Genomic DNA, 24,536 nt, shown 5'->3' on the forward strand with positions numbered 1-24,536 from the left:
GAGCTAAGCACAGGCGAAATCCTAGAGGAAAAGCTGGTTCAGTCTACTTTCCACCAGACACTGGGAGATAAATTCACCTTTCAGCAGGACCTTAATCTAAAACACAAAGCCAAATATACAATGGAGTTGCTTACCAAGAAGACATTGACTTTTCCTGATTGACTGAGTTAGTTTTGAGTTAAATCTTCTTAAATCTATGGCAAGACCTGGAAATTGTTGTCTAGATTGATCAGCAACCAATTTGACAGAGCTTGAAGAAAGACTCACAGCTGTAATCGCTGCCAAATGTGCTTCTACAAAGTATTGACTCAGGGGTGTGAATATTTATTTAAATTAGATATTTCTGTATTTAATTTTCAATACATTTGCATGCAAATCCAATACAAATGTCTAAAAACATGTTTTCACTTTGTCATTATGGGGCATTGTGTGTAGTTGGGTGAGAAAAATATATATTGAATACATTTTGAATTTTAACACAACAAAATGTGGAATTGTCACACCCTGATCTGTTTCACCTGTCTTTATGTTTGTCTCCACCCCTCTCCAGGTGTAGTCCATCTTTCCCATTATCCCTGTGTATTTATACCTGTGTTCTCCGTTTGTGTCTGTTGCCAATTATTTTTTCCCCTGTGAAACCTACCAGTGTTTATTCCCCTGCTCCCGTCTGTTCTTGCTCCGGTTTTCTAGTCCTTCCTGGTTTTGACCATTCTGCCTGCTCTGAGCCTGCCATTCTATACCTTGCTGGATTATTGACCCCTGACCGCCCTGACCCTGAGACTGCCTGCCGTTCTGGACCTTTTGCACCCTCTCTGGATTACTAACCGCTGCCTGCAGATTCAGACCAGCTCCACAATGCTGTCTCCCTGCAAGGAGCCACCCTTGGAAGACACAAGGAGTTACTTCAAAGTCTTATGGAGGGACTCCATACCCTGACAGGGCGCCATGACCAGGCATCCTATACCTTACTGGAGCAATTCCGTGGATTTCCCACTGGGCAGCAGGTCACACCTGTAATCTCCCAGCCTACCCCAGTGTCCCGAGAACCCAGCGTACCTCCTCCGGAGCGCTACACTGGAGATAATGGAACCTGCTGGGATTTTCTCTCCCAGTGCTCCCTCATTTTTGAGCTGCAGCCTTCTTCGTTCCCCACGGACTGCTCGAGGATAGAGTACATCATAACGCTGATGTCTGGGAGGGCACTCGCTTGGGCCACGGCGGTGTGGGAGCAACAATCCATCTTCCTCAGTCTGGAGGAGTTCATGGAGGAGGTTCGGAAGGTGTTTGATTGTCCGGGAGATAGGCAGCCGCAAGCTGCTCCAACTACGTCAAGACTCCCGTAGTGTGGCAGACTACGCTGTGGATTACCGCACGTTGGCAGCTGAGAGTGCTTGAAACCCAGAAGCGCTGTTCGACATGTTCCTACACGGTGTATCTGAGAAAGTAAAGGATGTGCACGCAGCCCGGAAACTACCGACGGATCGCCTTGACCATTCAGATCGATGGAAGGAGAGGAGATTCGATTTCACTCGCCCATCCAAAGATTCCACCTCGCCTCCAAGATTTCCTGGAAGTCCCCTACGGCTCCATTGCAGAGAGAACCTGAGGCTACCCGAATTCCCCCGAGCCTCCGAAGACTGCCGACTCACCTCTTCCCGAGCCTATGCAACTAGGCAGAGCTAGGCTGTCTCCAGCTGAACAGCTATACTGGCTTCACACTAAGAGCTGCCTGTATTGTGGGACTACTGGTCATTTGTCCACTAAAAGACCAGGCTCACCATTATGAGTGAGTACTCTGGTGGGCCACACTGAGAATTTCTCCTCTCCCCTTACTCACATCCCTTTTCATGCCATGTTGCTGTAGGGGAAACAGTTGAAATCTCTCCGGGTCCTCATCGACTCTGGGGCCGATGAGAGCTTTATGGACGCTACCCTGGCTTCCCAGCTGGATATCCACACTCAGCCCCTCTCTATTCCCATGGACGTTAGAGCACTGGCCGGGCGCTCTATACCACCCTTATCAACCTATGTGTCAGGGAACCACACGAGACGATCCAGTTCCTGCTCATTAAGTCTCCTCAGGTTCCCGTGGTATTGGGATTCTCCTGGCTCCAGTGACACAATCCCATCATTGAATGGTCTGGCCTGGTCTGCCATCATGGGCTGGAGCCCGTTTTGCAACGGCCATTGCCTGAAGTCAGCGCAGCCAGCCCCGGGACTTTTTCCTGGGGGCTCTGAAGTTGCCCCGGACCTCTCCGCCATTCCTGCGGAGTACCAAGACCTCTGGGAGGTGTTCAGTAAGGCCTGAGCCACTTCGCTTCCACCGCACCGACCATATGACTGTGGGATTTACCATCTCTCAGGCACCACTCCACTCGAGCCACTCCAGGGGGCCACGTGTTCTCCAAGCTGGACCTACGGAACGCCTAGCACCTGGCGCGGATATGGGAAGGGGACGAGTGGAAGACGGCCTTCAACACGGCCAGCGGTCACTATGAGTATCTGGTCATGCCATTTGGTCTTACTAACGCCCCTGCTGTGTTCCAGGCTCTGTTTAGTGATGTTCTCCACGACATGTTGAACCGGTTCTTGTCTTCTCCCGTTCCACCCAAGAACACAGGCTCCACGTCTGGCAGGTTCTCCAACGCGTCCTGGAGAACCAGCTTTTTGTAAAAGCAGAGAAATGTGAATTCCATTGCTCCACCATCCCTTTTCTGGGTTACATCATCGCTGCAGGGAGTGTACAGATGGATCCTGGGAAGGTGAGAGTGGTGGTGGATTGGCCCCAGCCTACACCCAGAGTGCTGTTGCAATGCTTCCTGGGGTTTTACAACTTTTATCTCCGCTTTATCCGGGCTACAGCACCCTGGCTTCCCCCTGTCTGCACTCCCCTCTCCCAAGGTTTGGTTCAGGTGGTCCCCAGCTGCTGACCGGGCGTTCTGCGATCTTAAACACGGCTTCACCACAGCTCCCATCTTGGTACATCCTGACCCGTTCCGCCAGTTTGTGGTGGAGGCCGACGCTTCGGATGTTGGAGTGGGGGCTGTCCTTTCCCAGTGGTCTGCCCTGAACCTCAAGTTTCATCCCTGCGCCTTTTCTCCCACCGCCTCAATGCCACGGAGAGGAACTATGATGTGGGGAATCGTGAACTTCTTGCAGTGAAGATGGCGTTGGAGGAATGGAGGCACTCGCCAGAGGGGGTGGAACATCCTTTTATGTGTGGACCGACCACAAGAATCTGGAATATCTCCAAACCTCCAAGTGTCTCAATTCCAGGCAAGCTAGGTGGGCCCTACTGTTCACCCGGTCCAACTTCTCCCTCTCATACCGGCCGGGATCCAAGAATGTCAAGCATGATGCATAGTATGCATAGTGACTTTACCCCTACCTACATGTACAAATTACCTCGACTAACCTGTACCCACGCACATTGACTCGGTACCGGTACCACCTGTATATAGCATTGTTGTTATTTTATTGTGTTACTTTTTATTACATTTTTTACACAAGTTTCTTTAGTAAATATTCTCTTAACCAACAATACAGTTCAAGAAATGGAGTTAAGGGCTTGTAAGTAAGCATTTCAAGGTAAAGTCTATACCTGCTTTTTTCGGTGCATGTGACAAATAAAATGTGATTTGATAAATATTTAATTTGACCAACAAATTCCAAATACAACTTCATAATTACATTATACAATGCTGCCTGCAGCTACAGTCACTGGATGCGTGGAGAGTAGGCTAATCTTCAATGAACCTGTGCTACAAAGTGAGTTACAAAACCTGGCCAGATAACTTCAAGTCATCAGTCTCAAGTCAAAGTCGAGTCCCAAATCTTGAGTCTCCAAGTGTGAGTCAAGTTATTTTATTTTCTATCCAGTCCAATCAAGTCATCAAATTTGTCACTGGAGTTAGACTCAAGTCAAAGTCATGTGGCTTCGGTCCACAACCCCTCTCCCGTAAATGATGATGCATTATGGGAAAATTGTTGTATTGCAAATGGTAATGTAATTCCACCCCATCAGAATAAAGTATCATATAGTATCTTGGGAGCACCAAAACCCTTTTGAGCACCAGTGAGTGAATGGTAAGGTTGTTGTATTCGGCGCATGTGACTTGGAATTGTTGTTTCGGGCCTATTAACACATTTTGAAGCGTGCCTTGTAAGATGCTTTATTTGTTGCACCGGTGAGGGAGAATACTGTAACGATGTAACTCCTATGTGATTATAGTGCCCCATCAATTTAAAATGTATAGGGGACAGATTAGATAACCGTGTATGTAGCCAAGTTTTCGCTACTCATTGTGTATTTATTCCTTGTGTTATTATTTCTACATTATTGAATTTTGGGGGGCCCGTTAGTAAGCATTTCACTGTTATTCTTCCCCTGTTGTTTATGAGGCAAGATTGGAGTTGCAGCTAGTCTTGCCATGTCATTTTTTCCTGTTGTCGATGCCAGTTTGGAAGACTTTGTTAGGCCTCTAGAAGTGCAAGTGATATAAAACACCAAATATGAAATAATATGCTGTAATGTGTAAATACTTTACCTATCAGCCAACCTGCTTGCACCAATCCCTTGTAGTTACAGTAAAAAACTGAAATACAAGCCCCTCCCCTTGATACATTTCATTCATCCATTCCAATTACAGTAGCATTATAAAAAAAAAAAGTATAATACAGTACATTTTATGGTATTGTACTGTGTGTCATTACACAGTACTTGCTTCGATACCATCTTTATATTACAGTAGATATACTGTAATATTAAATACAGAATAGTATTTACCACCGAGCTGCCTGTAAACCACTGTCAATTCAAGGTAACCTCTTTACAGTGTAACTACTGTCAAAATTACAAATATATAACTATTTCAGCAAGACATTGCCTTGTTGATGCAATGGTAGCCTCCGTGAGAGTATACAAGCACAGCCAGCGCAGGCCCATATTTATGGATTAAGGAATTAAAATAATGATTTCTTAAATGTGGTAGTACCAAATACTATAGACAGATAAAATAATCAAAAAATCCAATCTGTTTGTCATTCAGTTTTAAATTAAAACGGAATGTTTTGTTATGTGATGGCAATGAAAACTGCAGAAACGTGTTTTGAAAACGGAGTAAAATGTATTGTCGAATAAAATGGTCACAGCCAATATAAGTTTACGGTTCCTCACAAAATGAGAAAACTATTTCAATTGATGAAAGTATTTTCAAGAAACATTAAAAAAAAAAATAGAAATGACCAAAAATGCCTGTAGTTGCAAAATTACGCATAAAAAAGCATATTCAAAATATGAAAGTGAAAGTCAGCGGATTTGTCGCAAACCGACCTCATTTGCACATCTGACAAGTAGCTAGGTTTTGCGTTTCCTCGAGGGCAGGAGTTGTTGGAGCGAGTCGACTACCGGCTATATAAGCGCATACAAGATGCTGCTCATCAGTCACCTATTTAGTTGTTGGTGTGCCTTCTCAAGACTTCGATTCTGCCCCCACACATTCATTTATAAAGTGTTCGTTTATTTGCAGCACTGCTTTTACCCTTTTGGTTTACCGTTGCTGTTTTCGAGAATGCAGGCGCACTTTGATCATCTTTGAACTCTGAATAACTGTGGATTCGTCGCTTTGGTCCAAAATAGGTTATTTCATACAAAATGCGGATATCAAGATCTGAAGTTCAACCTACTCAATGACAAGTAGTCTATTACAGATTTCAAGCGATGGCTGTTGATCCAGTCATTTTTTTTCAAACGAATGTTTTTTTACGCGCGACTCAGAGGATGAGAGTCCAAATTAAGTTGTGAAAATGAGACATATGGACCACAAAATCTCAGACCCTTTACATAACCCCCAAGTGCAATATTAATATTACTCTAAGGTCGCGTGCAATTATTTGGACATGGACAATGGATACTTTAAGAATTGCAGTAAATGGTGTTTCTTATACCGAGGCATCAGAGATCTACAAACCACACGCTGATCCGTTCACTGGTCCAATAACAAATCTTGCACCTTGGAATTTCGCAGTTTTGGCTACCTTGATGTTTGTTATAACATCTCTGTCTCTCTTTGAAAATTTCACTGTTATGTTGGCCACTTACAAGTTCAAACAACTGAGACAGCCCTTAAATTATATCATAGTTAATTTATCTCTCGCTGACTTCCTTGTGTCACTCACCGGTGGAACCATAAGTTTTCTAACTAACGCCAAAGGGTATTTTTTCCTTGGAAATTGGGCTTGCGTTTTGGAAGGTTTCGCTGTCACCTATTTCGGTAAGTTCAGCATGGTTCATGGTTATGTATCTGAATAAATTGGATGCTGGGGTAATTTCACACTTACTGTAGGTGTCAGTGTTGGAGCTGTTTAGTTTCCAAAATGTTGCAAAAAGAATAACATTTGAAAGTCAAAGACTTGATTGACTGTTTATTTGTTAGATTGGTTTCTTAGACAGTTTTTTTTAAAGACAGCCGAAAAGAAGGCATCCATCATTTGCAGTGCATTTCGCAGTTCTTTTAAAGCATTGTGTTACGGTGAAAAATGTACCTAAAACTTATGCCAAAATGACAAACAGATGTGGATCGCGTGACAACATTATCCAATTTAGGAAACACACACTTTTTTTGTTGCACAACATAGCCTTATAGTCAACAGTGAAAACACGTTGTTGCTGGGAAGGTAGGCTACAGTAGCTACTCATTACATCAGAAGGCAGTAATCTGTTTAGTATGACGCCTTAATCCATTTGTTTTTGAGCTGGTTTGTATGTAAGACATGCTGAGAGAGGTGAGGCCCCTGGAGAGAGTATGTCACAAACGCAGTAGTGGATTATTTCCATGCTGGTCCGAGTATTTCGACTTCAGAGAACATGCTGCCTGCCCAGTTTCATATGTCTTTGGGGATTAGTGTGTATTAGTTGATCGTGATGGAATAGAATCGAGATAGACTATACACAAGTTGCTGCTCTGATCCAACAGGATAAATAGTTGTCAGTCATAGTTAAAAACAATTGTGATCCTCATTGAGAAGATCCCAGCTGGACATTTTTGGGGTCAAAGAAGGTTCAGTAAATGCACACAGCTGTATGAATTATTAACATAGTTGTATCCAATTTTCTAATAAATCAAAGTGATTGTAGATACCTTTGTAGCATTCTCAAACAATTATTTGAAACAAAGGGCAGTAGGGCAATACTTTATAATAAGTATACCTGTGTAATATCACTGTCATTACACTAGTAACAGCATTGCATTAACATTAGCAGATTATTAGTATAGCAATGGAGTTGAGCAGTTTCATAATTACACAAAAGGAATAGGGCCTGCTCCTTATTTCACGTGTGACCCAAATAGCACTTATTTGGGTCCTTTATATGCTATTCTACAACAACAATTCTGAGACTGTAGTCTTGCCCCAGAGACTGTAGTACATAAGCAAACCTTTGAGAGTGAATTATACTGTAATTAAGTACAGCTTTTTCACTCTATTAAGGAGGCAGCTTAATGTACCTTTACTGCATCATTAGTCTATTTGAGGTAAGTGTACCTCAATATGTACCTCTTACATGGATTATATATATCCTGAAAATTGCTGTAGCTATACCCCAAGTGCTGTAACATTTGCATAACTCTTGCTGAGACTGTAACTCAAAATCCTATTGTGGTTGGAATCATAGTGCTCTGCCTATTCTCTGACATTGTCACAATGCTATGTGAATATCATGTACATGCACTCTTTGAAAAAGGAGCTACCTAGAACCATAAAGTGTTCTTCCGCTGTCCCTGTGGTAGAACTGAACCCTTTTGGTTCCCGCTAGAACCTTAACACTGAAGGGTTATTTGAGGGTTCTTCCTGGAACGAAAAAGTGCTCTATCTGGAATCAGACAGGGTTATCCTACAGGAACAGCCTAAAATCCTTTTAGGGTTCTAGTTAGCCCCTTTTCTTTAATTTTCCATGCATTTCACTGTTAGCTTCTATATTTCAAAGGGAGCCCTCAATCCTGTTTATAAACTTGTACATTTGACTCTATGTTCCACAATAAAACATATTTGAAACAGTATTTACCCTTCATAATACCCTTCTTTCAGGGATTGTGGCTATGTGGTCCCTGGCGGTCCTGTCCTTCGAGCGCTACTTTGTGATCTGCCGGCCTCTGGGGAATGTCCGTCTGAGGGGGAAGCATGCAGCGCTGGGCCTGCTGTTCGTCTGGACCTTCTCCTTCATCTGGACTATCCCTCCTGTGTTCGGCTGGTGCAGCTACACCGTCAGTAAGATCGGCACCACCTGCGAGCCCAATTGGTGAGAGGCAACAGAGAGAGCAGAGGGCACACATCCTATAGTAAACATACTGTGGATGTACAGCAACATCAACCTCCTGTTTGTATCATACACGCAGTTAGGTACACACGGGTCATTCTTGAATAGCATTGGGATTTTCGAATTGCAGTGGCATTTGGACATGGCAAAAAATGGTTGTGTGAACTACAGATATCCCCTTTAAAGGAATAGTTAACATTGTCATATGACTGGGCCATGTAGAAAATGGTGGAAATGTAATTCAAATGTTTATGATCTACTTTCCTCTGACCTCAGGTATTCCAACAATATTTGGAATCACACCTACATCATCACCTTCTTTGTGACCTGCTTCATAATGCCCTTGGGGGTGATCATCTACTGCTATGGGAAGCTCCTACAGAAGCTGAGGAAGGCCAGTATCCATGTATAGAATACTGGCACTACTGGCAGAGGATGCAACTGAACCAAAGTAGTCCTTGGTTGACTAGCAAGCACATGCTTGGGAATATTTTTTTGTAATTGTCTTGTCATTATGTCCTTTAAATAAACTTACATGACAGACTTTATAGCTCAATAACCTAAGCTGTTTGTTGTCACGTCAATCCTCAGGTGTCCCATGGCAGGCTGGGTAATGCCAAGAAACCGGAGCGCCAGGTGAGCCGCATGGTGGTGGTGATGATCGTCGCTTACCTGGTGGGCTGGACACCCTACGCAGCCTTCTCCATCATTGTCACAGCCTGTCCCACCATCTACCTGGACCCCAGACTGGCTGCCGCGCCCGCTTTCTTCTCCAAGACGGCCGCAGTCTACAACCCAGTCATCTACGTCTTCATGAACAAACAGGTATCTCACTCTTTCCCCCCTGAACGCATGGCTACTTATGACATTCTCTGAGTTGTTAATTACATTGAAGGCTTACACCGTATGGAACTGTGATATTGCTGTTATTATTGTTGTCCAAGGTTTTAGACAACCATTCCCAGGTGTACTGTGAATAAGGCCAGGATACAATCAGATCAACAGTAACATAGTTTGTGATGGCTTTTGTTTCGGTGGTGTCGGAGGTGTAACTGTGTTAGAAGCTGTCATATCCACAAGCTGCTCCTGGCATTACCTATCGCGGACATGCCATTGGATGCACTGAATTGCATTAGTAGAAATCCCATGCAGCTACATTACAAAATTTGAAGACTGGAATTGTAAGGGATTTCCTCCTCCTCTTCCGAAGAGGAGAGGCGAAAAGGATCAGAGGACCAATATGCGGTGTGGTAAGTGTCCATGGTTCTTTTAATATGTAAATGTACACATGAACAACTGAATACAAAAACGTGAAACCCCAAAACAGTCCTATCTGGTGCAAATACAGAGACAGGAACAGTCACCCACAAACACACAGTGAAACCCAGGCTACCTAAGTATGATTCTCAATCAGAGACAACTAATGACACCTGCCTCTGAGAACCATACTAGGCCGAAACATAGAAATACCCGAATCATAGAAAAACAAACATAGACTGCCCACCCCAACTCACGCCCTGACCATACTAAATAATGACAAAACAAAGGAAATAAAGGTCAGAACGTGACAGGAATGTGTGATATAATCTACACCTCGGTCAGGCTTCTATAAATCCCTGTTATTGGTATCGTTATTTCTATGTAGCCTACACTTTCTCATTCTGAACATCTAACACGGGTTGGATTTAAGGACAGGTGTGGTTTCATGACAATTACCACAAGAGCAGCCAATTACCGATTTGACAGCTCTAACGCAATGACACCGCTGACACCGCCTAAACAAAAGCAATGATAAATGATGCGTTTGTTGGCTAACATGGTTTACTGCTGATCTGATTTAATCCTGGCCTGTTGCTTATGAATTCTCTGAATTCTGCAATGTGAATGGAAATACAATTTGGCAGTTTTCAGGAGGAAAAATGCCCACCAGTTCTCTGCCAGGTTGTGGCAAGTCTCACTCAACTGACACAGAGCTGAGAGGCATCATCAATTGTTAGTCGTCGGATGAAAGCCTTTGAGGAAAACTCAGCTGACAGTTCTTTTTTGTTTGTTTTTGGGTGTTAGCCTGTCCTTAAATAATGTATGGTGTATGAATAAATGACGTGAAATATAGAATGTAGAACTGTCCATGCTGGCTGGCTGCTTTAAAAATGCATCAGCTCCTCGATCCGCAGGGAGGTACCAGTTTTTCTTGCAATTACCAAAAGATATTCTGCACATTGAGAATGGGATATGCGTTAAACAATGTATTATTCTTATTATCCTGAGTGGCGCAGCGGTCTAAGGCACTGCATCTCAGTGCTCGAGGCGTCGCTACACACCCTGGTTTGATTCCAGGCTGTATCACAAACGGCCATGATTGGGAGTCCCGTCGAGCAGCGTAAAAATTGGCCCAGCGTCGTCCGGTTTAGGGTTTGGCCGGGGTAGTCCATCATTGTAAATAAGAATTTGTTCTTAACTGACTTGCCTAGGTAAATAAAGGTTAAACAAAAAATATATACATATTATTATCAGGGGTTCTTGATTTCTCTCTGCTCATTTAAAGAGAGATATACAGAGTATTCAGACCCGTTGACTTTTTCCACAATTTGTTACACTACAGCCTATTTATAAAAACAACATTTTACTCATCAATCTACACACAGTACACCATAATGTCAAAGCCATTTTGTTATGCAAATGTATTAAATTTTAAAAAACAATTACATAAGTATTCAGTCCCTATACTCAGTACTTTGTTGAAGCACCTTTGGCAGTGATTAGAGCCTTGAGTCTTCTTGGGTATGACGCTACACACTTGGTACACTTGTATTTGGGGAGTTTTTCCCATACTTCTCTCCAGATCCTCTCAAACTCTGTCAGGTGGGGAGCGTCACTGCACAGCTATCTCCAGAGATGTTAAATCGGGTTCAAGTCCGGGCTCTGGCTGGGCCACTCAAGGACATTCAGAAACTGGTCCGAAGCAACTCCTGCGTTGTCTTGGCTGTGTGCTTAGGGTCATTGTCCTGAAACTTTGCCTCAGTCTGTGGTCCTGAGCACTCTTGAGCAGGTTTTCATCAAGGATCTCTCTGTACTTTGCTCCGTTCATCTTTCCCTCGATCCTGACTGGTCTCCCAGTCCCTGCCGCTGAAAAACATCCCCAAAGCATGATGCTGCCACCACTATGCTTCACCGTAGGAATGGTGGAAGGTTTCCTCAAGACATGACCCTTAACATTCAGGTCAAAGAGTTCAATCTTGGTTTCATCAAACTAGAGAATCTTGTTTCTCATGGTCTGAGAGTCCTTTGGGCTGGCATGTGCCTTTTACTGAGGAGGTGCTTCCATCTGGTGGAGTGCTGCAGACATGGTTGTCCTTCTGGAAGGTTCTCCCGCCCTCATATTGCCAACAAGTGCTCAGCATATGTGGGAACTCCTTCAAGACTGTTGGAAAATCATTCCAGGTGAAGCTTGTTGAGAGAATGCCAAGAGTGTTCAAAGCTGTCATCAAGGCAAAGGGTGGCTATTCAAAGAACCTCAAATATAAAATATATTTTGATTTGTTTAACACTTTTTTTGGTTACTACATTATTCCATATGTGTTATTTCATAGTTTTGATGTCTTCAGTATTTTTCTACAATGTAGAAAATAGTACCAATAAAGAAAAACCCTTGGATGAGTAGGTGTTCTAAAACTTTTGACCCGTAGTGTATGTAAATAAGTCATTTCAGTTTTCATTTATTTTTTAAATACATTTGCACAAATTAAAAAAACTTTTTTTCACTTTGTCATTATTGCTGTAACGTAACGAAATTTGGAAAAAGTTAAGGTGTCTGAAAACTTTCCGAGTGCGCTGTAGATTTAGATTTACACAAAGCCACAATGAATTTGGTCAATGAAAGGCATTAAATAACACATTTTTCCTTTTTTTTATACCAAATCTATATTTTTGATGTAAATGGATGTTAGCACGCGCATGAGACTTTGTTTCTCGTTCCCATTGTGGTGATACTGTTGGTTTCTCAGGATTGATGGCTTCTATGACAACCAAAATAAATAGTATTCTCTCTGATATAGGTCCATCTGACTGGCTGCTCCACTTTAGATCTGTCCTGTAAATAGGTCACTGTATTTATAAAAGAGCAGGGGATGTAAATAAATATAAATAAGGACAGCTAGCAGGCAGATCCTGGCATCAACATACCTAAGATGTAGGACAGTTGGAAAAGTCAACTGACCTTAAGCAATGGGGTCTGTGTGGAAGTTACACAATAGTGTCAGAGAGACATAGGAGGATTCCTACAATGGATGACTTCTGTACAGTAAAGCAGATTTATACCATAGACAGGTTCAAAGTATATCATACACAGGTCACAGCAAGGTCAAGGGGGAACGTTCTACCATTATCCTTTGATATTTCTTAAAAGAACGAGCTTTGATCTTACAAGGTCAGTCCCACAAAATACAAATGGGGAACCACAGTCCCCAAAGATCACAGTTGTCAGGCAGAAGTTTTTGATTAATAATTGAGCAAATTAAGTTTTGTCTGTGGATGTGTGATGAAAGGTTGGCATGCCATAGTCTCTCTCTTGTGCCATATCAAATCAAATCACATTTTTCTTTGTCACGTGCCAAATACAACAGGTGTAGAAATGCTTACGTACAAGCCCTTAACCAACAATGCAGTTAGGAAAAATAAGTGTGAAGTTAAAAATAGAGGAGTAAAAAAAATAATAATAACAGTAGTGAGGCTATATACAGGGGTTACCTTTACAGAGTCAATGTGCGGGGGCACAGGGTAGTCGAGGTAATTGAGGTAATATGTACATGTAGGTAGAGTTAAAGTGACTATGCATAGATAGTAAACAGGAAGTAAAAGAGGGGGGACAATGCAAATAGTCTGGCTAGCCATTTGACTAGCTGTTCTGGAGTCTTATGGCTTGGGGGTAGAAGCTTTCGGTGCGGTAGCAGAGAGAACATTCTATGACTATGGTGGCTAGTCTTTGACAATTTTTAGGGCCTTCCTCTGACACCGACTGGTGTAGAGGTCCTGGATGGCATGGAACTTGGCCCCAGTGATGTACTGGGTCGTATGCACTACCCTCTGTAGTGCCTTGCGGTCGGAGGCTGAGCAGTTTCCATACCAGGTAGTGATGCAACCAGTCAGGATGCTTTCGATGGTGCTGCTGTATAACTTTTTGAGGATCTGAGGACCCATGCTAAATCCTTTAAGTCTTCTGAGGGGGAGTAGGTTTTGTCATGCCCTCTTCATGACAGTCTTGGTGTGCTTAGACCATGTCAGTTTATTGGTTATGGGGACACCAAGGAACTTTAAGCTCTCAACCTGCTCCACTACAGCCCCATCGATGAGAATGAGGGCCTGCTTGGTCCTCCTTTTCCTGTTGTCCACAATCATCTCCTTTGACTTGATCAAGTTGAGGGAGAGGTTGTTATCCTGGCACCACACGGCCAGGTCTCTGACCTCCTCCCTATAGGCTGTCTCATCATTGTCGGTGATCAGGACTACCACTGTTGTGTCATCGGATAACTTCATGATAGTGTTGGAGTCATGCCTAGCCATGCAGTCGTGAGTAAACCGGGAGTACAGGAGGGGACTGAGTACCCCTGAGGGGCCCCCGTGTTGAGGATCAGCACGGCGGATGGGTTGTTACCTACCCTTACCACCTGGGGGCGGCCCATCAGCAAGTCCAGGATCCAGTTGCAGAGAGAGGTGTGTAGTCCCAGGGTCCTTAGCTTAGTGATGAGCTTAGAGAGCACTATGGGGTTGAACGCTGATATGGAGTCAATGAATAGCATTCTCACATAGGTGTTCCTTTTGTCCGGGTGGGAAAGGGCTTTGTGGAGTGCAATAGAGATTGCAACATTTGTGGATCTGTTGGGGCAGTATGCAAATTGGAGTGGGTCTAGGGTTTCTGGGATAATGGTGTTGTTGTGAGCCATGACCAGCCTTTCAAAGCAATTCATAGCTACAGATGTGAGTGCTATGGGTTGGTAGTCATTTAGGCAGGTTACCTTGGTGTTCTTGGGCACAGGGACTATGGTGGTCTGCTTGAAATATATTGGTATTACAGACTCAGTTAAGGAGAGGTTGAAAATGTCAGTGAAGACACTTGCCAGTTGGTCAGCACATGCTCAGAGTACAAGTCCTGGTGATCCGTCTGGCCCTGCAGCCTTGTGAATGTTGACCTGTTTAAAGGTCTTACTCACATGGGCTACGGAGAGTGTGATCACACAGTCATCTGGAACAGCTGATGCTCTCATGCATGCTTCAGTGTTGCTTGCCTCAAAGCGAGCTTAGAAGTAATTTAGCTCATCTGGTAGGCTCATATTATTGGGAAGCTCACGGCTGTCCTTCCCTTAGTAGTCTGTAATAGTTTGCAAGCCCTGCCACATCCGACGAGTGTCGGAGCCGGTGTAGTACGATTCAATATTAGTCCTGTATTGACACTTTACCTGTTTGATGGTTCGTCAGAGGGCATAGCAGGATTTCCTATAATCTTCCGGGTTAGAGTCCTGCTCCTTGAAAGCGGCACCTCTACCCTTTAGTTCAGTGCGGATCTTGCCTGTAATCCATGGCTTCTGGTTGGGGTATGAATGTACAATCACTGTGGGGATGATGTCATTGATGCACTTATTTATGACTGATGCGGTGTACTTCTCAATGCCATCGGAAGAATCCCAGAACATGTTCCAGTCTGTGCAGGCAAAACAGTCTTGTAGTTTAGCATCTGCGTAATCTGACCAGTTCTTTATTGACCGAGTCACTGGTACTTCCAACTTTAGTTTTTGCTTGTAAGCAGGAATGAGGAGGATAGAATTATGGTCAGATTTGTCAAATGGAGGGCGAAGGACAGCCTTGTATGTGTCTCTCTGTGTGGAGTAAAGGTGGTCTAGAGTTTTTTGTTCCCCTCTGGTTGCACATTTAACATGCTGGTAGAAATGAGGTAAAACGGATTTAAGTTTCCCTGCATTGAAATCCCCGGACACTAGGAGTGCCACCTCTGGATGAGCGTTTTCATCAAATCAAATGTATTTATATAGCCCTTCTTACATCAGCTGATATCTCAAAGTGCTGTTCAAGAAACCCAGCCTAAAACCCCAAACAGCAAGCAATGCAGGTGTAGAAGCACGGTGGCTAGGAAAAACTCCCTAGAAAGGCCAAAACTTAGGAAGAAACCTAGAGAGGAACCAGGCTATGAGGGGTGGCCAGTCCTCTTCTGGCTGTGCCTGGTGGAGATAACAGAACATGGCCAAGATGTTCAGATGTTCATAAATGACCAGCATGGTCAAATAATAATATATATGCCATTTAGCAGACGCTTTTATCCAAAGCGACTTACAGTCATGTGTGCATACATTCTACGTATGGGTGGTCCCGGGGATCGAACCCACTACCCTGGCGTTACAAGCGCCATGCTCTACCAACTGAGCTACAGAAGGACAATAATAATCACAGTAGTTGTCGAGGGTGCAACAGGTCAGCACCTCAGGAGTAAATGTCCGTTGGCTTTTCATAGCCGATCATTAAGTTGTATCTCTACCGCCCCTGCTGTCTCTAGAGAGTTGAAAACAGCAGGTCTGGGACAGGTAGCACGTCCAGTGAACAAGTCAGGGTTCCACAGCCGCAGGCAGAACAGTTGAAATTGGAGCAGCGGCACAACCCGGGGGGGGGGGGGGGCAACTCGCTGCTTATCTTGAGATACTCTACCTCGGGTGAGCAAAACCTCAAGACTTCCTTACTATTAGATTTCGTGCCCCTTGTCTTACCGGAGGCGGCTGTTCTATCTTGCCGATGCAGTGTAAAACCCACCAGCTGTATGTTATTCATGTTGTCGTTCAGCCACGACTCGGTGAAACATACAATATTACAGTATTTCATTGTTGAACATATTTGATCGTAGTTCTATTTTGTTATCCAATTATTGTACGTTGGCTAATAGGACTGATGGTAAAGGCAGATTACTCACTCGCCGATGGATCCTTACAAGGCACCCCAACCTACCTCCCCGATATCTCGGTCTCTTTCTCCTTCGTATGATGGGGATGAGGGCCTTGTTGGGTGTCTGAAGTAAATCCTTTGTGTCCGACTCTTTAAAAAAAAATCTTCTTCCAGTACGAGGTGAGTAATCACTGTCCTGATATGTAGAAGATCTTTTCGGTCATAAGAAATGGTGGCAGAAATGTTATATACAAAATAAGTTATATGGCATCTTGGGACTGTAATCTACCCAGTCCTACAGAGGGGCACGTACACATGATTTAAGCATTGTGAAGCCTGAAGAGAATTAACATTTGGGAATGACTTGATTGACAGGCCTGCTACTAAAGTAGTGCATTATCAAGGAGCATCCCCTTCCCTTCCTACTCTCTCCCATCTCTCTCTCTTTCTAAGCTGATTGGGGTGTGCTTTGTTCAGCCCTGGCTCTGTTGCACGAAGACCCGTGAGCCTTGTTGTGAAGGCTATTATAGTAGGTTAGAGAGAAAGAGAAAGTTATTAGAGAAAGAGACATATAGGTCTTTATTTGGTCCCAGCACAAGATTCACTGTACACAAGCAGCTACTGCACTGAGAAAGGGATCAATGCAGAGGAATGCTTGACTCAGTACACTCTGTTAGCATTACATCATGTGTACTCATGTCCCTGGCCATACAGTGGCTTGCGAAAATATTCACACCTCTTGGCATTTTTCCTATTTTGTTGCCTTACAACCTGGAATAAAAATGTTTTTTGGGAGGTTTGTATCATTTGATTTACACTACATGCCTACCACTTTGAAGAAGCAAAATATGATAAAAAAAATCTAATAAAAAATGAATTCACCATTATTATTCACCCCCCCCCCCAAAGTCAATACTGTAGAGCTACCTTTGCAGCTGTTACAGTTGCAAGTCTCTTGGGGAATGTCTCTATAAGCCTGGCACATCTAGCCACTGGGATTTTTGCACATTCTTCAAGGCAAAACTGCTCCACCTCCTTCCAGTTGGATGGGTTCCTCTGGTGTACAGCAATCTTTAAGCCATACCACAGATTCTCAATTGGATTCAGTTCTGGGCTTTGACCAGGCCATTCCAAAACATTCAAATGTTTCCCCTTAAACCACTCGAGTGTTGCTTTAGCAGTATGCTTAGGGTCATTGTCTTGCTGGAAGGTGAACCTCTGTCCAGGTCTCAAATCTCTGGAAGACTGAAACAGGTTTCATGGTGTTCTCAAGGGTGATGAGAGGTGTTGGGTTTGCGCCAGACATAGCGTTTTCTTTGATGGCCAAAAATCTCAATTGTAGTCTCATCTGACCAGAGTACCTTCTTCCATATGTTTGGGGAGTCTCCCACATGCCTTTTGGCGAACACCAAACATGTTTGCTTATTTGTTTCTGGCCACTCTTCCTTAAAGCCCAGTTCTGTGGAGTGTACGGCTTAAAATAGTTCTATGGACTGATACTCCAGTCTCCGCTGTGGAGCTTTGCAGCTCCTTCAGGGTTTTTTTTGTCTCTTTGTTGCCTCTCTGATGAATGCCCTCCTTGTCTGGTCTGTGAGTTTTGGTGGGCGGCCCTCTCTTGGCAGGTTTGTTGTGGTGCCATATTCTTTCCATTTTTTAATAATGGATTTAATGGTGCTCCGTGGGATGTTCAAAGTCTCTGATATTTTTTTCATAACCCAAAACTGATCTGTACTTCTCCACAACTTTGTCCCTGACCTGTTTGGAGAGCTCCTTGGTCTTCATGATGCTGCTTGCTTGGTGGTGCCCTTTGCTTAGTGGTGTTTCTGACTCTGGGGCTTTCAGAACAGGTGTGTCTATATACTGAGATCATGTGACAGATCATGTGACACTTAGGTTGCACACAGTTGGACTTAATTTAACTAATTATATGACTTCTGAAGATAATTTGTTGCACCAGATCTTATTTAGGGGCTTCATAGCAAAGGGGGTGAATACATATGCACGCACCACTTTTCCGTTTTATATTTTTTGAAACAAGTTATTTATTTCATTTCACTTCACCAATTTGGACTATTTTGTGTATGTCCATTACATGAAATCCAAATAAAAATTACTATATGTGGCAAGATGAAAAACAATTTTTTAGGAGAATGCCAGTACATCCTGCTCTGTACCATAATACTACTAAATGGCATATTATTATTATGAATATTAGTAATAATAATATATGCCATTTACCAGAAGCTTTTATCCAAAACAAGAGTCATCATGCATACATTTTACATGGGTGGTCCGAAGAATCGAACCCACTATTCTGATATTGCAAGTGCCATGCTCTACCAACTGAGCTATACAGAACCACTGTACCACTCAGCAAAGCTCTTCTGACACACAATCCTGCTGTCTATGTCCAGTGCACAGAAATACGGGAATTGAAATGTGTTGTCCATTTAGCTGAGTGGTGTGAAATGTTATGATGTTTGCCTTCTTCATTTTGGAAAACCATCTAGCCTCCAGAATAGCCTTTCAATGGGACAGAAAAGGTGTTGTTGATGTTATTTTGCTCAAGCCATTCATAGTTCCATTAAGTTGACACATTTATGACCTTATGCTTGGTATGACACATACTGTGCCATAGTTGCTTTCTTGTTGGTCTATTTTGGAAGATCAAGCGAACACATTTGTCAAACAAACAATCAAATGTATTCTCTGCTAAAGCCTTAAAGATTTCAAGGTCAGTGGACAAAACACTGCGAATCTAAAGTGAACATCCATTTGAGAATAGGACAGGATCCAATCCGATCGTGGGTTGTAGTCAATGCAACTTTTCAAGGCAATGTTCCCACATTCGCAGAGATTGCTTTCACTGCAAAGGCAGCATCCCACTGGGCAAAAACTGGTTGAATCAATGATGTGATGACGTTGAATCAACATTGAAAACTGATTGGATTTGCAACAAGTAACCAAAGTAAGGGCATTTTGTCTTTTTTCACCCAGCTTTTATCATACATCCAATGACATGGTGATTTTTTAATCAAATGTATTTCACGTTGAATTTACATCAGCTGAAAACTCAACCAAATGTACATCATAACTAGAAGTTGAACTGACGTCTGTTCCCAGTGGGATATGTCGTCTCAATGTGAAATTCCCTTTTAATTCCCTTTTAAAAGCAGCATTGTCTACAACCCGCGATTCAGCAGCCTTTGGGAAAGTAAAGAAGTGAGAAGCATTAGCTTGGACTTTATGTTGAAATGGAAACTTCAATAGTGGCACAGGTCATGCTTGAATTTGCTGGGGGGCGATGCATTGAGGGTTTTCCTGGAATCTGCTTTTGGGACAGAAAAAGCTTGCAAAAAAAGGTCAGTCACGTAACAGTTTTATCTGCAAGGTAATGTGGAAACAAGTAATGATTCAGAGCTTTTTAGAGTTTTTTTTCTCCCACCCTTTTAGACACAATTGGCATGCCATTGATGTGTTTTCTTCAGCAGGAGGATGATGGTCAGTACTCCATCCTATCTGTCTTTTAAACAAATAGCAAAAAAGCAATGGCAGTATGTTGCAATATGTGCTGAACATCTATTGATAAGTATGATGCATATCTCCTACCTGCACAGCCATGTAACTGTCTACCGCGTATCTGCTTCTTTTTATGAGGAGCTACAGTATCCTGCCCGTTCAGATATCACACTGCAAGGCAATAAGTGACTATCACCTTATCACCTGGGTACTGTTCATAAGGCACTAATCAGAAGCCTACATGTTAAGAAACAATGAAGGTGCTTTAAGAACTTGTCCAAAAATAACATTTATTTCATTCCCGTTTAAAAATGTTTTTATCCCCCTTCTTACTGAAGGAACACTGGCTTTCTGACATTTTCTTTTCAATTGGCTGTTCTAATGCCCTTTGACCTTTGTCCAGTTCAGGAAGTGTCTGATCCAGCTCTTTACCGGCAAGCCTGCGCCAGAGAACATGAACGCAACATCGCAGCGACCGGGAATGACGGGGGAGAGCTGCACGGGGGGCGAGATGTCAGCCATCGCCGCCCGCATCCCGGTCTGCGGCAATGCTCAGCCTAAGAATGAGGAGGAGTCCCCGAGCGAGTGCAGCTCCGTCGCCCAGCTACCGATCCCAGAGAACAAAGTCTGTCCCATGTAGGCCAACAGAAGACTCCCCTCCCCCCCACCTCCAGTCCACACTGCCTTTCCATCCTCCCTTTCCATTCTTATACAGATGCATCTTCTCTTACTCACAAACTTCTTGTGATAATTGTTAGTTTAAAGATGCCAGCTGTAACCACAAAAGGTTCTCTGGTTAATTTTGTATGTATTAGTAAAAATAGAGGAAACTTGTCCGAAACCGGAGCACAAAAGAGGGACATAATACTTTAATGTATGGCAAGCAGACAGACTACCCTGACTGCCTCTCTCTGCTGGCTTTCATCTGAGCCTAAGCAGTGTCAGGCCTGATTGATGTCTAGGTAGGAGACCAGATGCTGTTGGAAGTGGTGTTAGAGGGCCAGTGAGAGGCATTCTTCCCGCCTCAATTACCTTAGGCTGTGATGGGGACACTGCCACCCAAAGGGTGCCCTTAAACCAAGGTCCTGACTCTTATACAATCATGGCCAGTCAATCCTCCCGTTAGCCCTCTCTCCACTACAATACAAGATTCTTTCAGCACGAAAAACGCTAATTCTTCTAAGTCTCCTCCATCATTACTTATCATTATTATGACAAGAACATTAAATGTTTGTTGACAGTGATTAAATATGAACAATTCAGCAAGCTAGAAATCGTGGCTGTAGATGTTCTATTTGCTTGTGGGATTCCCTCCCACTTTACTTGAGTCGTGAGTTAGTTTTGTTCTGATAGGCCTAATTGTCATCAGCTACCTAACAGTGTGTTGTATTAGAGGGGGTCCGTACACACTCAGCTTGTACAACTGATGTACTCTGTTGTATCACAACTGCTGTGCCAAATGCGCTGCACATCAGTTGTACAACTCGAGTGTGCACCACCTGCATTATCACCGTTGTCAGAGGGGGCAGGTGTCGAGTCCTACTCTCACCCAGAAAAGCCAGACTTAGAAGATGAGAGCTGGCTACCGTCAGAATGCTTTAATCTGTAGCTCTTTTCCCCTTTGAAGCCCCTGTGATGGCAACTGCTGAGAGGATATTGCTTTCTATGTTTCTGTACATTTTTCTTTCTCTTCTTGAGCAGAGTCGATGGCGAAGTTTCCATTCAAAACAAAGACAGTCAATGAGGCTTGGTGCAGCTGGCCCCCTGCTGGCTCTGCTGGGACACTGAGGGACTGTATATTTATGATGAGTCCACAAAAAAAAATCTGTTCTTTCTTCAACACACTGTGACTGTACATTGTATGTCGAGAAATAATGTATATGGGACTCTGTGAAGGGGTCCAGTGAATCCGAGTAGCTCTGCTCATCATTATCGCCGATAAATACTGTAGCAATGTACACAAAAGCATTGTACATTGAGGATCACATCAAAAAACGTGACTCTACAGTCAGCAATATTGTAGCACAAGATACTGTAACACTTGACTTTAGAACTGGTTACAGTAGATGTAGTAATACGTTTCAGGTGTATTCAAACTTATGTAAATGTATCTTGACAATGTCTCTTGTTCACCATTCTGTGCAGCACCATCATTGAATAAGTTGAACAGTAATAATAGTAATGTGATAATATCCATAATAATATGTGATAATATCCATTTGCCGGGTACAGCAGAGACCCTGATCATATTGCATGAGTCAGTCTCAACAAATACATACATGTACAAATTCATCTCACATTGCCACACTTCATGGTCTTGTTCACTGGTCTATCGGAACGAATGTAACAAAGCCGGAAAATGAAGGTTTGTATGAATAAGGGTCGAGTCTCCACAAGGATAGTAAAACCAAGACACACACACACAAACTGTAGGACTATACACGTTGCACACACAAACGCAATATGACAATGTTCCGTTTTTTGAGGATACATGAGCAGGTAGTAGGGGTGGTAACCTCGCCTTCGAGAATACAGGGAGAGGAACATTTTTAAGAACACATCAGAGATTTGGACAGGAATCAGACTGCTATACTAGTTGAGGAAGCAGTCCAAATGTGGACGAATAAGTATAATTTATATATTTTTCTCATTTTTGCCTGGACCATCATGCACCTCCGACAGTGTTTGTTGTATTGTACTTACAGTGGCACGTTGAGAATTGTTCTGCTGTGTTTTTAGTGTAACTATTTCGTCATGAGTTGCAGGTCATGCATGCTAGTTGTTAGAAAAACTAATGTCTGTACTGGATTAAAATGTATTTTTTAAAAGCAATTATTGGTGGTGATGATGTCTGGGTCTCTGAATCATGACGTACAAAACCACAGGGCAAACTCAGCAAGCATTAGCACCTGTGAGATGACATAACGTGGTACATCCACAGGCTATACAAGGAAAACGGTTGATTATTTTAAGATGATATCTTTTTAAAAGGAGTTTTCTGAGTTTCTGAATCAACGTGAACGATACCATTGTAAAGGAGGAGATACACAGTAAGCACATATAACATAAGCACATCCACAGACATTACAAGGAAAACATTAGATAAGATAGTCTTAATCCCGTCTCAATTTTTAATTCTCTGAGAAAAGCAGTTCCACGGTCTCTATTCTTTCTTTTCCATAAACTATAACAATCATTATTCAATCTGTGTTTGTGTTGATATATACATTTCTCCATGCATGTATCAGTGAGCCAATCCCACCCTTATTAGCCCAGGTTGCATTGAACCAGATATTATGGAAAGTATGGGATGTCACAAGGTCCCATTACTTCCTTCATTATGACTATATTACAGAGCGTGTCCCCTGCACCATATTGTATTTATGCTTTAACTTGACAGTGGACTATTGCTGTGGATTAAATTGGCCTGTATAGCCACCAGGTACACCTGGGTCGCATTAGACCTTGATGAATTCGATTCACTAAAAGGGTAGAGAGAGACAATGAGCGAGAGACAGAGAGAGTGAGAGGCCTCCCTCCTCCTCTCCCCGCCTTCACTCCTGCACCATGTCTCCCTCTCAGCTCTTACCTCTCACAAGTTTCTGTGAACCAGAGGCGAGGGGAGCCAGACTGCCGTGGTCAACATGTCACTTTCAATCTGCCAATTGTTCAACGGGACTTGGTCTCTCTTTCACCTCCCCACTGCTGTTCACCAGAAGCACAGCAACACATGTGGGATCAAATGGAGTGTAAACTCCCCGCAAAAATAACGCAAACAGTATTACAACAACTAGTCCTCAGGCCACAACTATTATTGATTTAGACTGAGAATGAATGCTAGACTTGTGATCCCTTATTTAGTATTGATTCATTCAACACAACTGCTTGGACAAATGTTGCTTTCAGAAAGACATTTAACATTCGGACAATGTTCTAGGTCAGATGATAGAAGCTGTGTAGTGGGAGGAGGTGACATACAGTGACACAGAAGATCAATACGTGATGTTAGAGAAAAATAACAACGTCCATACATACTTGACTTTTTTATTTCACCTTTATTTAACCAGGTAGACTAGTTGAGAACAAGTTCTCATTTACAACTGCGACCCGGCCAAGATAAAGCAAAGCAGTGCGACACAAACAACCACACAAAGTTACACATGGGATTAACAAACATACAGTCAATAACACAATTGGTGAAAAAAGCCTATATACAGTGTGTGCAAATGAGGTAAGGTAACTCCCTCATCTCACCTCATTTGCACACACTGTATATAGGCAATAAATAGGCCATAGTGGTGAAATAATGACAATTGAGCAATTAATCACTGGAGTGATACAGTAGATGTGCAGAAGGTGAATGTGAAAGTAGAGATGCTGGGGTGCAAATGAGAAGAAAAAATATACTGAGGCATGATTGACCACACCATTACATTAGACACCGATTTTGATTCTGTTTCTATTATTATAGTCCCTTACCATTTTGTACTTACACAAATGGGGTTAGCAATAGCTTAAACATGATCCAGACAGACAAGAGGCGGGTTCGTCAACAATGCTGTTGATATCTATGTGTGTTTCTTTTGTCTGCCATGGACATATGCGGCCAATGATGCAGCAAAACAAAACAAGCCCCTTGTTCGACTCTCATTTAATAATTCACCGATGGATCTTTTTTTAAGTGACCTTCCATAAATAATCAGAGCAGTCTGCACTCTCATCGAGTCCAAACGCTGACAGGTGCTGTCCATCACCCCCGTCTGTT

At 43.0% G+C, this 24,536-nt stretch overlaps 1 protein-coding gene across 1 annotated transcript; it reads left to right on the forward strand.

The window, feature by feature from the left end:
* Positions 1–5,393: 5,393 nt before the first annotated feature.
* LOC124041398 (vertebrate ancient opsin) lies at positions 5,394–22,593 on the forward strand. Its single transcript, XM_046358925.1, has 5 exons — positions 5,394–6,272; positions 8,086–8,296; positions 8,591–8,708; positions 8,906–9,139; positions 20,175–22,593. Exons 1-5 carry the CDS (start codon positions 5,906–5,908, stop codon positions 20,409–20,411), a joined length of 1,167 nt encoding a protein of 388 aa, XP_046214881.1. The 5' UTR covers positions 5,394–5,905; the 3' UTR covers positions 20,412–22,593.
* The last annotated feature ends 1,943 nt before the right edge of the window (positions 22,594–24,536 follow it).

This window comes from Oncorhynchus gorbuscha, linkage group LG08, assembly GCF_021184085.1.
Source record: "Oncorhynchus gorbuscha isolate QuinsamMale2020 ecotype Even-year linkage group LG08, OgorEven_v1.0, whole genome shotgun sequence".
Lineage (NCBI taxonomy): Eukaryota > Metazoa > Chordata > Actinopteri > Salmoniformes > Salmonidae > Oncorhynchus > Oncorhynchus gorbuscha.

Bases quoted from the DNA above. Each gene is read 5' to 3' on its own strand.
- LOC124041398 (XM_046358925.1), top strand. From the start codon at position 5,906: ATGGATACTTTAAGAATTGCAGTAAATGGTGTTTCTTATACCGAGGCA. The intron at 6,273-8,085 runs GTAAGTTCAGCA...CCCTTCTTTCAG, and splicing joins TTTCGCTGTCACCTATTTCG to GGATTGTGGCTATGTGGTCC. The intron at 8,709-8,905 runs GCCAGTATCCAT...GTCAATCCTCAG, and splicing joins TCCTACAGAAGCTGAGGAAG to GTGTCCCATGGCAGGCTGGG.